The 21,159-nt window shown below is 41.4% G+C and overlaps 1 protein-coding gene across 1 annotated transcript in view; it reads right to left on the bottom strand.

Moving 5' to 3' along the window:
* Positions 1-21,159, bottom strand: part of SCAPER (S-phase cyclin A-associated protein in the ER) — a 329,861-nt gene that overhangs the window by 194,751 nt on the left and 113,951 nt on the right. The window contains exons 6-7 of the mRNA XM_012651860.1: positions 7,254-7,354; positions 2,353-2,469 (exon numbers count right to left, since the gene is read on the bottom strand). Of these exons, the coding sequence (XP_012507314.1) occupies positions 2,353-2,469; positions 7,254-7,354 (218 nt within the window). The remainder of the gene's footprint in view (positions 1-2,352; positions 2,470-7,253; positions 7,355-21,159) is intronic.

Raw genomic sequence — 21,159 nt, 5'->3', positions numbered from 1 at the left:
CCCTTCCTTTACATATCAAATGTTAAGTCTCACTCTAAAGAATTATAAGTCCAAATTTTATCTTAAGAACAAATTTCCCCAGCGATGTTTGTGGAAAACAAATGTGATCAATTTTTTCCTTAATATCACAACTATCAGAGGTGGCAATAACATTTGAGGCAAACAAAGGGCTGATCACAAAACTTAAAACGTTGGCGAATGAGATGTCCATAGGGAATTTTGAAAAGCTCCAACATATTCCTGGAAATCACGGAGGCCACATACATCTGCAAGTTATGTGCATATCCAGGAAAGATCTGAGAAGACCCTAATCTCTCACCTCTGACTGGCTTTGAGGCTCTTAGAAAGCAGGCAGTGCAAACAAAGGCAGAGTTCTAAACTGCCAGAGCACTGAAAGTATGCCCCAACAGTCACACAGAACTAGGCAAGAATTAAGAGATTTACAGGCTCAAGGCATTTAAAGAAACCTCTGTCAAATCATTAGTTAAGGTTGATGATTATGCATAGAATTTAGTAGCTACATAGAACAAAATACAGACTTCACAAAATTAGTTCAAGAAGTCATTAACCTTAAGTAACAAGAAACAGTCACAATAACAATCCTGGAGAGAGTAGCAATCTCATCTCCAGAGCTGTCATATTTTATTATTTAAAATGTCTACTTTTCAACAACAAAAAAATCACAAGATGGAAAAATAAATAGGAAAGTATAGCTCATTTACAAGAAGAAGAGCAGTAACAAAAGCCAGACACAGGATTTACTAGACAAAGACTTTAAATCAGCTATTATTATGATGTTTAAAGAACGTCAAAGAACAAAAGGAAACCATGTCTAAAGAACTAAAGGAAAGTACAAGAACAAAGATTCATCAAATACAGAACAGCAATAAAGAGAAAGAGAAAATAAAGAGAAAGAACCACACAGACATTCTGGAATTGAAAAGTGCAATAACTGAAATAAAAAAATTCACCAGTAGCACTAATCAACAGATTTGAGGTAGCAGAATAAAGTATCAGCAAATTTAAAGAAAAGTCAATTGAGATCATCTGGTCTATGAAAGAGAAAGAAAAAAGAATGAAGAAAAATGAACAGAGTCTCAAAAACCTGTGGGACACCATCAAGACTACCAACATACGTACAATACAATTTTCAGAGGAGAGAAGAGAAAGAAAGGGGCATAATATTCTTTAGAGAATACTGGGCAAGAAATAATGGGCAAAAACTTTCCAAATTTGATGGAAAATACTAATCTACAGTTTCAAGAGACTCAACGAACTCCAAGTAAGATATAGTCAGATTCACACCTACATACATCATAGTCAAACAATCGAAAGCCAAACACAGAGAATCTTGAAAGCACTGATGGAGAAGTGAGGAATCACATTCGAGGATCCTCAGTAATAGCTGATTTCTCATAAGAAACCATATAAGCCAGAAGACAGTGAAGTAGCATATTCAAAGTAATGAAAGAAAAGGGTTGTCAACCAAGAATTCTATGTACTACAAATAATTTAAATAAAGAATACATTAAAATATTCCCAGATAAACAAAAACTGAGAAAATCTGTCACTAGCAGACCTGTCTAACAAGAAATCCTAAAGAGAGTCCTTGAGGCTGAGATGAGAGGACTGTAGACAGTAACCTGAATCCCATGAAGAAATAAAGAGCACAGCAAAGAACTAGCAAATGTAACTACACAACCCATCTCTTCCCCTCTAGCTTGTAACTGTCAGGCAGAATGAACCAAGAATGCTACATCCTGAGACAAGAAGGAACTGTCCAGAATAGCCTGGGCTTTGTCCTGATACCCCTGGAATAGAATGTCCTGTAACACTTGAACTGAGGAATCTAAATGACATCCAGCATATAAAACCCAGAGCAGAGTGTTTTGGGGGTCTTTCAGCTACGTTGAGAAGTGGGGCACAAAAAACCGAGACTCCATCCACCTGGTTAGCTTTCCTGAGTCTTGGAGGACAAGCTTACCATGGATTCTAGGCTTCTGTTGATTCTTGCTGCCTATTTGTGAGCAGTAGTAACACTGCTTTACTTGGCTTATTGTACAAGTCAGAGAATGTCTCACCAGACTCATGCTCTGGGAACTGGGTTTATGCAAAACCTTCTACAAGATCCAGGAACCTTAGCAGACATTGACAAAGTGTTTAGAGTCCTCCCCTGAGAATGCTAAACAATGCACAGTGCTCCCCTCCCAAAGGTTGCTACCTGTGCACAGTATTCAGCTTAACGTACAAACACATACATGCATATTTTTATAGTGGAATATCAGTTACATACTACTATATTATGCACAGAAAACAATTTACTGTAATGCAAGCCTTTTGCGTTCATCTCACCCAAAATTTAAGCTTCGTCGAGCATTTGATGTTACAGTTATTCTATCTGTTGATGGACTTGGAATCACATGACGTCCTGGAGACATCTTCTTTACTTCCCATGCCAATGACGTTGGTCTGTCAATTCAAGACATATACCGAATTAAACTAACAAAGAAGGGAAGGGGGGAACTAATCTTTTCTCTTGTTTGTTAGAGGGTGAAAACATAATCAAGTCACAACTTTTTCCCGCAGTATTGCTTGCCAAAAAGTTACCGTCCTGCCAGTGAGAACTCACAGATGAAGCACGGCCAAGGACTTTCTACACAAAGCAATACAGCAACAGAACTCTACTTATCTCAGAAGGGTCATGGGGTTACAGAGACATGAGATAAACTGCTTATGATTTACAAGCCTACACGTACCCAGCTAAAAAACATTAAAAAGGCAATGATACTAATTCAAGCTCCTGTGTCTAATGTTCTGGAAAAGTTTGTGAAACAATACACAGGAAAACATCAAGTCTCCTTCCTCTACTGCTTAATTATCCGTAAGAGAAGATGCATAAAGATTTCATTGATCTTTGCCAGGAAAGCTAAGCAATATAACTTCTATTGCCTCCCAGCTGGCCCCACGACCAATCAGCTGACAGGTCCCCATCACTCCCCTGGGTTTCCCTGCATCTTATTCTCCCATTTCCCTTCAACTTTGTCAACAGCTGGTATCTTCTCTTAAAATTTTCACTGGCAAAATGGTATTTCATTGTCTTTGTTTTCAAAATTATATATATTTATTATCATTATCAGTGAGACCGAACTTTTTTACCAGCCATTTGAATTCTTCTTTTGGGATTTGCATGTTGGTATCTCTGGCCCATTTTTTTCCACTAGAATTTGCATCATTTTCTGATTCATTTGCAACAGTTTACTATTAATGCTGCTATTATTACTACTATTATGGCTATAAATCCACTGGCACTGGTGATGCAATTATTTTGCTTTTAATTTAACTTTTATTTTTTTATACAGAGAGGCTTATTTTCTTTCTATTAAACCAAGTATATCAGTATTTTTCCTTTGTGGTATCTTCCTTTGTTTTACAAAGTCCTTACCTGCAATATAAATATATATTTATCTATATTTTCTTCTATAAAATGTACAATTTCAGTTTTACATTTAAATCCCAAGCCTAGTTGAAATGAATTTTGATGCATGATTTGAAGAATGTAAGATGGATAATACCATCTCAGAGCATTTAAGGTTGCTTTCCATATCTGGGAGCTGCCTCATGAGGCAAAGAGGAGAAATGCTAATAGCTGGTTAAAGTGAAAAGAGATTCCTCAAGTATCTTTTGGAACCATGATGCCAGGACAGGGGTGGTGACCATTCTGTTAAGCTTGGATTTGGCCTCTGAATCTTTCTCAGTACAATCCTCAATGCAGCCACCACTAGCAGACTGGATTTTGCAAGCACAAAAAAAAAATCTAGTTACCTTTTTTATGCATTGGTGTTTACATTACATACCCTTTTGGGACATAAGAAACAGAAAGTCAAGTTAAATAAAAAATGAAAAGAAAAAGAAAATAAAGACTTATTGTAAGGATATAAACTGTGCAAAGTCAAGGACATCCAAAGGAGTGAGGGGAGACTAGAAGACTAGAATCAAGGCTCTTGAAGATTAGACCTGGTATAGGCTTTAAAGCAACACCACTTTCTTTTTTTAATGCAACATGCAAACTTTATTTAACAAAAGTAACAGGTAAAGTCAAACAGGCACTTATATTAAAAGAAAAACTGACTAGAAGAAATTTTATCTTAAACACCCTACAATAACCTACTTGCAGTTGCGTTTAACTGAGCTGTTGCTGTGAAGAATACACACGTATGGATGAATAATTTGTACATTTTTCAAGTATTCACTGAATACTACCTTATATACACATATATATTAAATTTGAAAAAGATTTAATTGACGATCCCAGGTATACTTCATTTTTATGGATCTTTTAGAAGAGTTTGTCTAAAGCGAAGAAAATGCAGTTCTGACTCATGAATCATGTAATGAACCCAGACTAGACTCTGTTGGACACTGAGTCTCCTCCACTCCTCTTAAGACATCAGATGGGTTTTGGGTACTTGTTTGGAAAGTTCTCTGGGTAACATGACATGCCAGTACTCGTAGTACTCGTCGCAGTACTTGTCCGAGTAGTAGATCTGCTGGTGGGCCATCCTGCTGGTGCACAGCAGAGCAGAAAAACAAGAGCTCAAAGGGCACAACAAACAGCACGTCCATATCCGGCCAAGGAAAGACTCGACTAAAGCAACACCCTCAAGCTCTCAAAGACCACATGATTTCCCTCATCTCTGTTTCTCTCTGTAAATATGTTCCTTTTTTTTTTTTCAGCCTGCTTTCCTCTACTTATCTTCACAAGGGCAACATAGCCACAAGTTCCAAAAAAGCAGGATGAGCTCTTAGCTTACTTCAACCCAATGAAGGAAAGCACCCACAGATCCACTCACCCATTACCAAGGGATAGGAGTGAAATTGCTTGGTACAAAGACATTTAGACCTGACTCACTCAGGGACTGTGGATGATGCAGGCACCAAAAAAAAAAAAAAAAAAAAATTAAAATTTTCATTGTGAGAAACAAAAATGTTAAAAAGATCAATGTATCATAAGTTTCCCTAGATTTGGTTTCCTAGGAATTGAGCCCCCCTCCTGGATTTGTCTCTTGTGATTCCTTCACCCTCTGGTCCCCCATAGAGCTGACACATTAGTATTAGACAAAAGATGCCTTCTCTACTAGATAGTTTCACCCACTAAGATTGAACCAAGGTTAAATCCAAGGGAAAGCGGCAGCATAGGCCTGTTCTTTCTGGGTAAAAAATGCATCTTTGTAGCTCCATGTGACCTGACGCAGTTCACAAGGGTTCAGGTATTACTTATAAGTCTAAACTAAACTAAGTAATAAACCTCTTTTGCCTTTGTACATGACCAAAGTATACTAAGTCCAACCGATTATCTATCTCCGGAATATTTCTCAACTCTCCCTACTGCCACTATTCATCATCTCTAAACTACACCGATGCAACTCAACCTTTCCACACTGCAGCCAAAATAACCTTTTAAAAACACAAATCTGATACATCACTTCCTTACTTTAAAATGCTTTATCGGCTCAAAATAAACTCTAAATTCTTTATCATGTCTACAGAGATCCACGTAACGTGCTCCTAGTCTACCCTCGGTAGACTCATCTCATGCTTCTCTTTCCCTTCTTTTCACTCCTGTCCTGCTAAACTCTAAATTCCTTGACTACACTGTGTTCTCTTCTACCTCCAGGACATCACCCAAACTGCTACCTCTATTTAGAATTACTCTTTTCTCTTTGGCTAGCTAACTCCTACTCGACAGTTCTGTCTCACTTTCAATGTCACTTCTTCAGGGATGCCTTCCTTGACTTAGCAACTGGTTGATGGTGCTTTTTCTTATATTCCCAGAGTCAACAGTATTTCTTCTGAGTGACATTTTGCACACTTATACTTATTTAACATCCATCTTTCCTGCTAGAAATGCACTTAGTACATTCAGGTTGCTGTAACAAGATACCTTCAACCTGGTAATTTTTAAGCGACAGAAATTTATTTCTTATAGCTCTGGAGGCTGACATGACCAAGATCAAAGCACCAGCAGATTCAATGTCTGGTGAAGGCCCCATTCCTCGCAGACAGCACCTTCTAGCTGCATCCTCACATGGTGGAAAAGGAAAACAGCTCCCATCTCTTTTTATAAGGTCACTAATCCCATCATGAGGGCTCCACCCTCACAACTTTATCACCTCCTGAAGGCCTCACCTCTTAATACTATCACATTGGTTATTAAGTTTAACATACGAATTTTGGAAAGACACATTCCAACCACAGCATGCACTGTGCACTTCGTAGGGACAGGGACTGTGCTGTCCTCCTCACCACAAAAGTCCCAGAGCCTGGCACATAGCACTCAGATATTGTGTGTTGATTCCACATGAATCTTTCTTGATCTCTTATTATTCTCCTAATCAAAAATTGAGGCTGGGCGCGGTGGCTCACGCCTGTAATCCTAGCACTCTGGGAGGCCGAGGCGGGTGGATTGTTTGAGCTCAGGAGTTCGAAACCAGCCTGAGCAAGAGTGAGACCCCGTCTCTACTAAAAATAGAAAGAAATTAATCGGACAACTAAAAATATATAGAAAAAATTAGCCGGGCATGGTGGCGCATTCCTGTAGTCCCAGCTACTCGGGAGGCTGAGGCAGAAGGATCGCTTGAGCCCAGGAGTTTGAGGTTGCTGTGAGCTAGGCTGACGCCACGGCACTCACTCTAGCCAGGGCAACAGAGTGAGATTCTGTCTCAAAAAAAAAAAAAATCGACAATTTTCCTCATTGCCTACTACATTAAGAAAAAATACTATACCTTTCTCTACGTTACTTCCGCTTCGCACATGCCCTACGTTTTCACAGCTGTGTAATTGATTCCCTCGTCCGAAAGGCTGACCACTTGGTAAATCATCCTTTAAAAACAACCTCTGCATCCTCCAAACTCCTTCCTGATTTATCCTCTAAAAGAAATGCTCTTCTCTTAACAACCATTATAGTTTTTTGTACCAGTAAGTTTTATTTTAACACATCCTTAGAATACAAATTCCATGAAAGTAGTAAATGTGTCATACTCAGCAATTAAATTTCTGTACTAAATAAAGTGGTAACACCAAATAATACCCACTGACAAATACCCAATGAATATTTGTTATTGAACTAAACGAGAAATGCAACATGCAATTTTTAGATTTTTAAAAATTTCAAGTCAATTTGAGGTTAAGTCCATCGTCAATGTCAATGATTATTACTGCTGGTTGCTATAAATATTAACACCAGAGTTCATTACCTGCTTTGAGCATCTGCCTTCTCCAGCTTTTCTTGAAGCTGAATCCAGTCAATCAATGCTTTGAAATCTCTCACGTAGTTGTCCAGCATCATTAGCACCTCCTAATTTAAACAAACAAACAAAAAATTACATTACATTCTGAGAATATAAAGTTTCCAGAAAAACCTGCATTAGAATGAAGGACTTAGGAATTAATCATTTTTACATTATACTCCTCACTGAAGAAGCTGCATAACCTACTGATCTAGTTTTTGTTGTTTAAGGGTTTTTTTTTCATTATCAATGTTTGGTAAGATTAGAAGAATATGTAAAGTTAAGAGTCTAAAGACCAAGAAATGGTATTGATATTCCTTCTCAGGACTTCCTCAAATAGCCATCCTTTCACCCTTTTTTATTGTGAAGTTTAATATACAAAAAAAGTACATAAAACTTAAATCTACAGATAAGTTATTGCAAAGCAAAGACCCATGTGACCATGACCCATGATAAAAAATATAACAATGCCAGTCTACAAATTCCTCGGCATCCACAATCAGTGACTACTCCATCCCAAATATTGCCTTGACTTCTACTTGTTTAATTTTGCCAGATTTTGAAATGCATATAAATGAAGTCATATAATATCTCCTATTTTGTGGATTCTTTTTTACCTTTGTTTACTATGTTTATCAATATTGAAGAGTATACCTGTAATCATGTCTTGTCATTGTCCAAGGTCAACGCTGAACTGTATTCTATTGCTTAAATATTTATTCTTCCAATCTGTTTAACAATTTTACTGATTGATATTTGTATTTGTGTATTTTAATATTTACTTATCCAATCTGCTGTTGATGAACATTTGGGTGACTTCCATTTTTGGAAATTATAGGCTATACACTATTATCTATGCATACGTCTTCTGATCCCATGTATGAATTTCTGGTGAGTAAGCCCATGAGTGAAACTGCTGAGTCACAGGGTAAGAGTATGTTCCATTTCAGTACAGGTCAAATTGTTTTCCAAAGCGGTTGCCACTCCCATCAGCAGTATATGTGAGTTCTCCTTGCTCCACATCCTTGCTATTCTTGGTACTATCCATTTTCAGGGTTTTGTTTGTTTTTAACCTGAGTCATTCTTGTTAGTGGGTGTGTAATCCTACTTCATTATGGTTTTAATATGTACTTCTCTGATTACTAGTGATTTTGAGCACCATTTCATAAGCTTAGTGGCCATTTGGATATCCTCTTTTTGTGAAGTGCTTGTTCAAGCCTCTTGTCCAAGACTCTTATCTGTTTTGCTAGAGAGTCAACTGACCTTTCTTATTGATGTGTAGGAGTTCTTTGTATCTTTTGGATATGGACCTTTTGTTGGTTGTATGCATTACACATATATATTTGTCTTTCGACTCTCCTAATGGAATGGAATCTTTTGATGAGCAGAAATTTCTAATTTTAAATGTAGTCTAAATAATGACTCTTTTACCTTAAGGCTCATGCTATCTCCATCATTTGTAAACAATCTTTCCCTACCACATGTTAGAAAGATATTCTCCAACATTATCTTTTAGAACTTTATCATTATAGCTTTTTCATTTAGACCTATAACCTTCATGGAATTGATTTCTGAGTATGATGTAAAAACAGGGGTCAAGTTTTTCTCCCTTGGGCTCGGCGCGGTGGCTCATGCTTGTAATCCTAGCACTCTTGGAGGCTGACGCGGGAGGATCACTTGAGGTCAGGAGTTAGAGACCAGTCTGAGCAAGAGTGAGACCCGTCTCTACTAAAAATAGAAAAAATTGATTTGGTTCTCAGTTTGATTGTTGTTGGTGTATAGGAATGCTACTGATTTCTGTACATTGATTTTGTAACCTGAGACTTTGCTGAATTTGTTTATCAGTTCCAGTAGTCTCACGGCAGAATCTTTGGAGTTTTCTAGATACAAGATCGTATCTCAGCAAAGAGCAACAGTTTGACTTCTTCTGCCCCCATCTGGATGCCCTTGATTTCCTTCTCCTGTCTGATTGCTCTGGCCAGGACTTCCAGCACTATGTTGAATAGAAGCGGTAATAAAGGGCAACCTTGTCTGGTTCCAGTTCTCAGTGGGAATGCTTTCAATTTTTCCCCATTCGGTATGATGTTGGCTGTCGGTTTGTCATCCTACTAAGTGAAGTATCCCAAGAATGGAAAAACAAGCACCGCATGTACTCACCATCAAATTGGTATTAACTGATCAACACTTAAGTGCATATATAGTAATAACATTCATAGGGTGTCAGGCAGATGGGAGGAGGGAGGAGGAGATGGGTATATGCACACCTAATGGGTGTGGTGCACACCGTCTGGGGGATGGACAGCTTGAAGCTTTGACTTGGGTGGGGCAAGGGCAATACACGTAACCTAAACACATAACTGGAAGAAAACTGACGTCTTTATAGCATTTACTCTTTTGGTCCACGAACAGATATATACCTCCATATGTTTATATCTTGTTCAATATCTCTCAATAGTGTACTATGGTTTGCTGCATAGAGGTCTTCCCATCTTTTATTATATTTAATCATAAGAATAAATGGTAGTTATGTTTTTTCATTTTCTGTTACTATAATTTTTGTACTTTGAACTTGGATGCAGCAACTTTAACTCAATGCTTCTAATAATTTATCTTTAGATTCTTCTGGATTTTTAAAATATATACACATACACTATCTGTGAATAATGACATATTTGTTTCTGCCTCTCTAATCTTTACACTTTTGATGTATCATTCTTGTCATTCTATGCTGGCTAAGATATTAAGTACAATGTTGAATAGGAATAATGATAGCTGGCTTTCCTGTCTCTTTCTAAGTTTCAGAAAGAAAGCTCTCAACATTTCATCATTAAGTATGATGTTTACTCTTAAGTTTTTTGAAAGATTACATATATTGAAAGGAAAGTTCCCCTTTATTTCCAGTTTACTAAAGTTTTATCATGCCTGGCTGTTGAATTTCATCACATATTTTTCCTAGAGATATTAAGAGATTCATATGATTTTTCATCTTTATTCAACTAATTTGGTAACAACATTAATCTGATATTCAAATGTTAAACTAACACTGTAGTACTGAAATGAACTTAATCGTGATATACTGTCTTATTTTTTAATCACTAGATTCAACATATTAATACTTGCTTTAGGACTTTGGCATCTGTACTCCTAAGTGATCTATTTCCTTTCTCATAAACACTTTGGTTATCAAGGTTACACTGGCTAATAAAGTAAGTTGGAAAAGTTCTCTCTTTTTCTACGTTCAAGAAGAACTTGTGGAAAATGGCCAACTAGACACAGGTAGTATGTGCCTCATCCACAGAGAGGAACCAGAATAGTAAGCAGACTCTCACATTTTGAAATGATCATCTAGGAGAGAACATGAGGATTCACCAGGGAAGTGACAGAAGGCACCAAAAGTGAGTAAGGAGAGGGATCAGGGCAACTTGCCCAGCCGGGAGCTAGCTGACAGCCAGAAGAAGCTCCTGGACTTGGGGAAACACTAAGAGAGAAGCCTCAGGCTCTATTCTCCAAGATGAACTTTAACGATCTTGACTACAAGAGAACCCTCTGACTCTAGCAGGTCACGGGCCAACATAAGGAGCTGCTTGGAGACTGCACAGAGACGTTATTCCAGAAAGGGAACTCACATGGAATGCCACAGGCATCCAGGCAGCTTCGGCCTGGCGCCATTCTGAGAGCCTAGATACCAGGGAAGTACGGGCACACCTGCAACCACTGCACAGTTCCAGGGAGAGATAAAGAAGCCCAGGTGCTCCCATGTACCCCTGGGAGGGTCTCCACCGCCCTGCTGTGGACTACAGGTGAGACAGATGTTTGCAGACAGCATTTTTAACAGTTTCTCGCCCATGCTGCCTGCTTTGGTGGGTCCCCAGCCTTTCTGGTCACAGGTCCAAGGCACCATTTTGTGTTTCACTCTGGGAGGTGCCCCAACCTCAGGCTGAGTTTGGGCTTGATGTAGCTGCAGCACCCACCCAGCTAAGGAGGGGGAGGGGAGTCTAAGGTCTTCTAGCTACTCCTAGGACAACTCTCACTGCCCTGCTACAAGTTGCAGTGAGACTAAAATGTAAGCAGCTGGCACTCCACGCAGCCTCTTGCCCACACTATTTCCCTGGAAGAGACCCCACCATCTCTGGTCACAGACCTAAGACACCATTTTGGGAATTTAAAGCTGGACAGCCCAGGAAGGGAACAGAGATAGGAACTTCTCCTCCTTCAACTACACAATGCTGCAGATGTAGCCACCTCTGCTCCCAAGCATGAGATTTTGGTGCGGGTGACCTGAGGGACAACCTGTTCTCGGCTTGCAGAGAGTGATACATCCCCAACAGTACCCTGCTCATTGTGCCCAGTTCTGCAAAGAGGGTGCAGCTCATTTCCCTCCCTTCACGGACACGCAGCCCACGGGTCTCTACATTGCTAGATCCACAACCAATTCTCCCTCGTAGCCACTCAGACCACAGCATCCTTGAGGGACTGGTAGGTCCTGGGAGAAATGTGGGTCTCCCAGAGCTTGGGCATTCAGGGTGGGCTGCTTCTAGCAGAGAGGACAGTATAGCATGTCAGAGGGCCCCTTAGGCCAAAGGGAAACAGGGCACCTGCTCCCCAACATTCGTGGCCTTCTCCTCCTTCTCCCCTCCTCCATTGACTGCTGCCAAGGCAGCTGTGGCTGTTTCCTCTTGGGACTGGAGAGGGCTCCACAGGGAAAGATTAAGCCAGGGCACTTGGGAGCAGCTGCCCCACCTCTGACAGAGCACCTACCACACTTAGGATTCCACAGAGCTTAGGAAGCACTCCCGTCCCTCTAGAAACTCCCATCCCCTCTAAAAAGCCGCAGCAAGTGCTTTCGTGTTCCCTAACAGCTTCACTTACTGCCGCCTCTGTGGTAGGGTGGGGCTACCAGTCCTCTCTCCAAGCCGCCCCGTCTCTTCTTAGAGGAGCCTACCATCCCGGGAAACAAGCCCCTGGCACAACCACACCTCCCCGCTGAAGCATTTCAGCCACAGACCACAGCCAGTCTGACCACCCTGCACACAGCAGACTGAGCTGCCCCCACTACCTCTGCTGCAGCTGGGTCAGCTTGGAGCTGGGAATCTGGGTGCTTTTGTGCCTGCGAAGGACACAGACCACTGTCATTGCCAAGACAGGGAAGTGTAAACAGCATGAGCATCCCATAGCTGCTTACCTCTGTTAATCCTGTCAAGAGGGGCCCGCCCTTCCTGACGCAGGCTCACAGTACATCTGCTGTTCTCCTGCCTGAGCATTCTTCTGGAGCAGGAGATCACCCTACCCCTCATTATCACAGCCAGGGCCTGAACTCAGAGAGGCTTAAGAACAAGTTTGTCAGCCTGGTCTCAACCTGGTCACCCCAAGACTCAAACACGCCATCCAGGAGCCTAGAATATAGGGTTCACCTAACCTAGTCCACAACTGCTGGCACTTAAACACTCTCCCAGGGGTCTGAGGTCCAACTGACCCAAACTGCCAGCAATACCACAGTGGTTACCTATCCGCACAGAGCTAAAAGGTAGTGTACCTCTCCCTCTCTACAATGAGCAGCAGAGGTTCCAGCCAAGAAGAATGGTTGAATTGCAAAACTATTTATTTTGAGCTGAGGGAAGAGGTTCCAGATGAGAAGGAACCAGGATAAGAACCCCGGCAATCTGGAAAAACAGGCTCTCTCAACACCCTCAAAGGATCACACTAACTCTCCAGCAATGGACTTCAACCAAAATGAAATTTTTGAAATGTCAGAAATGGAATTCAAAATATGGATCACAAGTAAGCTATACAAGATTGATGAGAAAATTAAAAACCAACATGAAGAAACCAAAAGAATAATCAAGGACATGAATGAAAAAAATCAATAATAAGATAATCTAAAAAAATAACAGAACTTCCAGAAACGAAAGAGTCATTTAGGGAATTTCAAAATACAGTGGAAAGTCTTAACAAGAAACTGAACCAAACAAAAGAATTTCAGAGCTTAAGGACAAGGCTTTCAAATTAACCCAGTCAGTCAAAATGAAAGCAAAAAAAGAATCAAGAGAAAAGAACAAAATCTCTGAGAAATATGGGATTATGTAAAACATCAAAACATAAGAATCACAGGTATACCTAAGAGAGAAGAAGAAAAAGCAAAAAGCATGGAAAATCTATTTCAGGGAATAATGAAGAAAAACTTCCCTGGTCTTGCTAGAGATTTAGACATTCCGATACAAGAAAGTCAACAAACTCTTGGAAGATTCATTGCAAACAGGACATCATCAAAGCGCATACTCATCAGGCTGGCCAAAGCCAAAAGAAGGAGAAAATCCTACAAGTAGTGAGACAAAAGCATCAAGTAACTTACAAAGTTAAACCCATCAGACTAACAGTAGATTTCTAAACAGAAGCCTCAAAAGCCAGAAGAGACTGAGGTCCCATCTTTAGTCTTCTTAAACAGAATAACTGTCAGCCAAGAATTTTGTACCCTACAAAACTAAGTTTCATAAATGAAGGGGAAATAAAGTCTTCCCCAGACAAGCAAACACTAAGGGAATTTGTCACCACTAGGCCAAGCCTAAAATTCATATGACACCAAAGAAGAACTATACTAGCCAAAGCAATCCTAAGCAAAAAGAACAAATCTGGAAGCATTATGTTACCCAACTTCAAATTATACTACAAGGCAATAGTAGCCACAATAGCATGGTACTTGTGTGAAAGTAGACACATAGACCAATGTAACAGAATAGAGAACCCAGAAATAAAGCCAAATACCTACTAATACAACCAACTGATCACTGATAAAACAGACAAAAGTATACAGTGGGGAAAGGACACCCTAAATGGTGCTGCGAAATTGGATAGCCTCAAGCAGAAGAATGAAAATGGATCCCTATCTCTACCATATACACAAATTAACTCAAGATGGATTAAGACTTAAATGGAAAATCTGAAATCATAAAAACATTAAAATAAAACCTAGGAAACACTATCCTCAACATTGGCTTACTTGAAGAATTGATGACTAAGACCCCAAAAGCAAATACAACAAAAACAAAAATAAACAAATGGGATATAATTAAACTACAAAGCTTCTGCAGAGCAACAGATATAATCAACAGAGTAAATAGACAACCTACAGAATGGGAGAAAATATTTGCAAGCTGGACATCCAACAAAGGCCTAATATACAGAATATGTAAGGAACCCAAACAAATCAACAAGAAAAAAACAAATAACCACATTAAAAAGTGGGCAAAAGACATGAACGTTTTTCAAAAGAAGAGAAAGAAATGGCCAACTAATACTCAACATCACTAATCATTAGGGAAATGCAAATTAAAACCACAATGAGGTAACACCTTATCCCCGTTAGAATGGCCATTATAGAAAAGTCAATAAACAAGAGATGCTGGCACAGATGTGGCAAAAAAGGACCACTTATACACTGCTGGTAGGAATGTAAATTAGGGAAAACAGTATGAAGATTTCTCAAGGAACTAAAAGTAAATCTACCATTTAATCCAGCAATCCCAGTACTGGGGGTCTACCCAAGGGAAAAGAAGTAATTTTATAAAAAAGACAATTGCATCCATATATTTACCACAGTACCATTCAAAATTGCAAATACATGGAACCAGCCTAAGTGCCCACCAACTGATGGGTGGATAAAGAATATGTGGTATATATATATACCAAGGAATAATACTACTAAGCCATCAGAAAGAATGAAATAATGTCTTTTGCAGCAACTTGGGTGGAACTGGAGGCCATTATTTCAAATAAAGTAACCCAGGAACAAAAAAACCAAATAATTCATATTCTCATTTCTAAGTGTGAGCTAAGCAATGGGTATGCATGGTCATACAGAGTAACTTAATAAACACTGGAGACTCAGAACGGAGAGGGTGGAAGGTGGGCAAAGGAGGAAAATTTTTAAATTACCCACCTATTGAGTACAATGTACACTATTCAGATGATGGGTATATTAAAAGCAGAGACTTCTCCACTACGCAATTCAGCCATGTAACAAAAACCACTTGTACTCCCTAAATCTGTTTAAATAAAAATAAATAAGTAAATAAATGGAACCTTGGGGAACATGGCAGAGTAGAGATGACCTCCTGACTCACCTCTCCCAGAGAGGGAGGTGAAGAACTCGGAGGGCTACACACGAGTGGATCGCTCTCCGCCAAGAACAGTGTCGTGAAGCTGCAGAGAAACAGCGTGGGACACACAATGCAGGAAAACAAAAAGGTGAATGGGAAATACAATCGCAAAGCCTGGAAAAGTGAGAGATAAACGGTAGAGAATAGAGTGTTAAGGTCTATGGGAAATAACCTGCTCTCTCGCTTCTGTCAGTATGCTTAAGCAAAGAATAAAGGGAGAAAGGGGGAGGAGGGCACGCTTCACACAGCTGCAAGCGTCAACAAGATAAAGTAACAGCTAGCCCAGAGGGCTAGAACGCCCTGGAGCACTGAAATGCCCAGGGGTGCCTCATGTACCCAGATAACAGGGAGTAGAATGTACTTTGACTTAAAACAAAATGTTAAATGTATTTTCGACTAAGATTAATAATGATTAATGCTGATCTAGGCTTCAGTAGCCCTGCTTGCGCAGATAGATGACTTTACAGGATGTGGTTTTTGCCTTTAAAAGAGCCCATCTCCCCTGGCTTGGGCTGCTCTCTGTGCTGCTGCCTCTTAGCGGTGCGGAGGGTAGTCGCAGGCCAGCTAATAAAGACTCGCGATTTGGCTCAATTCGGTCTCTCGGTGGTCACTTCTCGCACTCCGTACCATAACAAGAGAGTGGGATGGCCGCACCAGTGACCACAGTGGGATATGACCCACAGGAGGATGCCCGGCTCTCCCACTGACCTCCACACCCACTCAGACAGGGACGTACCTGAAGTTAGTGCAGAGCTGAGGCACAAGACGGCGGGCTCTGTGCAGAGGGGACAATAGCAGGAAACATCTTGAACCCCCTGGTGCTCTGTGCTAGGACTGCACTAAGGCAGGGGAGGGACTGGTCTGAGTGATCACTTCCCGCTACCATGCAAAGGAGTATGGAGACAGCCACCTGCCTCTGGCGGTCAGCCAGGCCAAAACAAAGGAGGTGAACACTGAAAATGGGGCTCTGCCCCTGGAAAACACTGACGACTGAGCCAGCTCGGGGCAGGGCAGAAAGAGCAAGACTTTTTGCTGGACAGGCGTGAGATTGCAAGACTATGACACACAAGAGACAGCGGGTGTCCTGTTAATTCACCCTGCTAAGTTTGTGCCTGCAAACCCCTGAGCAGTCGCCCCCGGTACTAGCTGTTCGTGGGTGGGCAGTCGCCATCATGGGGGTCCACAACTCTGATGCTACAGTGCTTTACAGTTTTGGGAGGAACCCCTCCCTGAGCCTGGGGACTTTTGCGCCAGGTGTGGTGGCCTCTGCTCTTGGAGGTGGGGTGAAGCAAGAAAAGCCACTTGCTCTATGAGGCTGGCATGAATCTACGGGATGTCCGTGACCTGTTGACTCAGCTAGCTGGGCCTGTGGCGGTGGGCAACCGAGTGCTCCCCCAACACTAGTTCCCCAGCACCGCGACGCCCCCTTTAGCGAGATCCCCCAGAGGCTTGGGAGCTCTGCAGTCGGGCAACATCCCTCCTCTAGCCCAGTGGCTTTTGTGATGGGCACGACGGGCTCTGCCCTCAGAGGTGGGGAAAGCGAGAAAAGCCGATTTCCCTGTGCAACTGGCGTGAAGCTGCGGAACCGGGATGCTGTACAATTATCAACAGCCCATTGACTCGATCCACCGGACGAGCTTGGGTCATGTCATAAGATAACTCTAGGGCTTGCTCTCCACATCCGGGCAACTGCCAACACTGGGGTCTGTAGACACGAAGGAAAATCTTGGTCAGAGACCTTAGCAACTCCACCAATTGACCCCTCCCAGGAGGAGCAGCCTCCCAAGCGTGGTGAAAGAGCCCTGAATAACATATTAGCGGCTCCCCCTAGCTGCAGGTCAAGTAACCATAGACGCACACACACACACACACACAGGCCTGCAGGCATTAGCTGAGATCTGCCTTGCCCTTACCACCACTTTAAGGTGGAATAGGGTCCAAGTAACCCTTGGGAGTGGCAAGGCCCCTCCGAAAGATGGAGGCATTCATGGTCCTCATCCAGGAGACCACAGACTAACACAGAGCCATCAGATTACCTCGATAACTGGCTCCTCGTGCGATCTACAACCAAAGTCAGAGAGGGTAACCCCATAGCTTAACACAGTGCCCTCCATCTCAAGCTGTTAGAGGGCAGTGGAGTCATACAAACAAGTGTGATCCACCATCTGGGAGCTTAAGCTGGGGTACCAAACTCACTAATCACTGGCAAGAAGAGAAGACAACAGGTCAGAGGTAACCCAACTTGTCAAAATATTATACAGGACCAGTGCGCCTCTTCCCATCACTGTCAAGGAATGTCCCTTGGGGGCTTGCAGTTAGGGGCACAAACCAGTCCTAGCACTCCCATTTCTCAGCCAAGTACCCTGATGAGAAAGAATCAGTGAAGAACACAGGAAATATGAAAGATCAGAGGGAAAAGTTACCCCCAAAAGAAACCATGAGACCCTCAAAATCGGATACTAATTTCAATGAAATGGTTAAAATGACAGAGGAAGAATTCCAAATATAGATTACAAGGAAACTCAATGGAACTGAAGAGAAAATAGAAACCCAATGCAAAGGAACCACAATCAGACAAGAAAGGGTATCCAAATGGGGCAGAAGAGGTCAAACTCTCACCTTTGTTGATGATATGCTATTATATCTAGAAAATCCCAAGGATTCAACCAAGAGACTCCTTCCTGGAATTGATAAATGAATTCAATAAAGTCTCAGGATACAAAATTAATGCACACAAATCAGTGGCATTCATATACGCCAATAACAGTCAAGTTGAAAATCAAATCAAAGATGCAACACCTTTCACAACAGCATCAAAAAAAGTTAATATTTAGGAATATATTTAACAAAGGAGGTAAGAGACATATATAGGGAGAACTATGAAGCACTGAGAAAAGAAATTGCAGAAGCTCTAAACAGATGGAAATCCCTATTATGCTCATGGATTGGTAGAATCAATATTGTTAAAATGTCCATACTACCTAAAGTGATCTACAGAATTAATGCAATCCCTATCAAAATACCACCATCCTTCTTAGCAGACAAAAAAAAAAATTCTACGCTTCATCTGGAACCAGAAAAGACCTCGTATAGCCAAACCAATCTTAAGCAAAAAGAACAAAATGGGAGGCATCAGTCTGCCAGACTTCAAACTTTACTACAAGGCTATAGTAACCAAAACAGCATGGTTCTGGCACAAAAACAGAGATATAGACCTTTGGAATAGGATGGAGATCCCAGATATAAAACCATCCTCATATTGTCATCTAATCTTCAACAAAGCAGACAAAAATATACATTGGGAAAAAGAATCTGTATTCAGTAAGTGGTGCTGGCAAAACTGGATATCCACATGCAGAAGACTGAAACTGGATCCCCACTTCTCACCTCTCACAAAAATCAACTCACAATGGATAACAGACTTAAACCTAAGGTGTGAAACCTCAAGGATTCTGGAAGAAAATATTGGGAAGACTCTTTCAGACATCAGCCTATGCAAGGAATTTATGAAGAAGACGCCCAAAGGAATCACAGCAGCAACAAAAACAAAGGGGATCTGATCAAATTAAAAAGCTTCTGCACAGTCAAGGAAACTACCATTAGAGCGAACAGACAACCTACAGAATGGGATTAGAGATGTTGAGCACTTTTTTATATGTTTACTGGCCATTAGTCTGTCTTCTTTTGAAAAGTTTCTGTTCCTGTCCTTTGCCCATTTATTTATGAGCTGTTTGATTTTTCTTGTTGATTTTCTTAAGTTCTATATAGATTCTTGTTATCAGCCCTTTATCAGATGTGCAGAAAGCAAATATTTTCTCCAAGGTCACAAAGATTTATACCTAGGCTTTCTCAGAGTTTTATACTTTTAGCTCTTACATTTAGGTCTTTAATCTGTTTTAAGTTGATTTTTGTATAAGGTCTGAAGTAGGGATCCAAATTCATTCTTCGCATACAGATATCCAGCTGTCTCAGCACCAGAGTGAGACAAAGCCTCACTCTGTCACCCAGGCTAAAGTGCAGTGGCATCATCATAGCTCACAGCAACCTCTAACTCCTGGGCTCAAGCAATCCTCCTGTCTCAGCCTCCCCAATAGCTAGGAGGCATGTGCTACCATGCCCGGCTAATTTTTTTATGTTTTTGTGGAGATGGGGACTTGCTCTTGCTCAGGCTCGTCTCGAACTCCCGTCCTCAAGCAATCCCCCACTTCAGCCTCCCAAAGTGCTAGGATTACAGGCATGAGCCACTGGGCCCACCCTATTTTATTCTCTTGATGCTATTTTAACTACTGAAGCTCAGAATTATTTGGGAGTGGTGGGCATTTTTAAATTCAATGGTTATAAAATTATGTAGGCTTTCAAATTCTTGTTTCAGTTTTGGTTACTTTTTTAAGAATTAATACCTTTCATGTAAATTTTCAAATTTGGGAAGGGATCCCAGTTTCTCCCTGAGGAGTAAACAGTTTGGACCAAACATATATCATCCCAACTTCTATGATGCCCACCAAAGAATTCGGCACCTAAATCACCTAGCTGTAAGAGCAGAAGGGACTTAGCATTCTGAGTCTCCCAAGACCCCACTGAACAAAGAGGTGATTTTAAAAGAGTGTACGAGCACTTCCACAGCTGTCCCCTGGGCTCAGGGAGGAGAGAAAGAAAAAAACTCCTAGCTCCCAGTTTCTTCATGGAAAGGGTTTGTTTGCACACTTTTCTAGCAGCAGCCTGAGGGTTGGGCTTCTGACTAGGCTGCGTCTAGGAGCCAATGGGACAGGTAAACAATAGATCTGCAGGAGCCTAATGGGGCTTGTGGGCACCTCCACCCCTTCTCCCCCCACCTTGCTCTAACAATAAAAGCAGGTCTACAGATTCTTGATGTAAGGAGCTTATGCATGCACTGAGGGCCCCAACTTTTACATCTCCCACCTAAGGGAATGGCTCCTAAATCACTCAGCTCTGGGAATTGACAAGGCTCTGCATTTGCATCTCCCTAAACCACAGGAAGCAAAGAGGTAAGTTTTAAACAGGTAGACTTCCAGCAGAAATCCTCTCAGGCTCAGCAAGGACTAACAGACAAAAACTCAGGCTCCAAGTTTCTCCCTATAGGAGACTGACTGCACACCTAATGTCCTGACTTGTTAGCTGCAACCTGTAAGATAGGCCATTAATTAGCCTGCATCTAAGAACCGAAAAAGCAGGCGTTCAAGTAGTCTTCTGGGACCATAAATGTGTACATGGGCAGTCCTCATAATTCCTCCTGCTGGCTTGTTCCAGAGATAAAGCCAAGCTTCCAGCTAACCTGCCTATCTCTGAGAGCAGATGGAGCAACAAAGAGCAAAGCTATGAGTTGAAGGAGTGTGCGGTCTGAACAAGAATACAGGCATTGCCACAGATCCTCTCCTCAGTTTAGTGTAGACCAAGTAGAAGATAAACTCCAGCACCCAGTTTCTCCATGAGAAAGAAGAAACTGGAACACACATTTAACACCCCAACTTTTGCAGCTGCTTCTTGAAAGATAGGCTTCTATCTCACTTGTCTCAGGGTACTAACAGGACTTGGCATACCCTAATCTGCGGACCATTAAGAACAAAGACAAGCTGGGCATGGTGGCTCACGCCTGTAATCCTAGCACTCTGCGAGGCCGAGGCGGGTGGATCGCTCAAGGTCAGGAGTTCGAGACCAGCCTGAGCAAGAGCGAGACCCTGTCTCTACTAAAAAAATAGAAA

The sequence above is a fragment of the Propithecus coquereli genome, unplaced genomic scaffold (assembly GCF_000956105.1).
Source record: "Propithecus coquereli isolate 6110/MARCELLA unplaced genomic scaffold, Pcoq_1.0 Scaffold372, whole genome shotgun sequence".
Lineage (NCBI taxonomy): Eukaryota > Metazoa > Chordata > Mammalia > Primates > Indriidae > Propithecus > Propithecus coquereli.
This window is presented reverse-complemented; position numbering and strand designations above follow the sequence as displayed.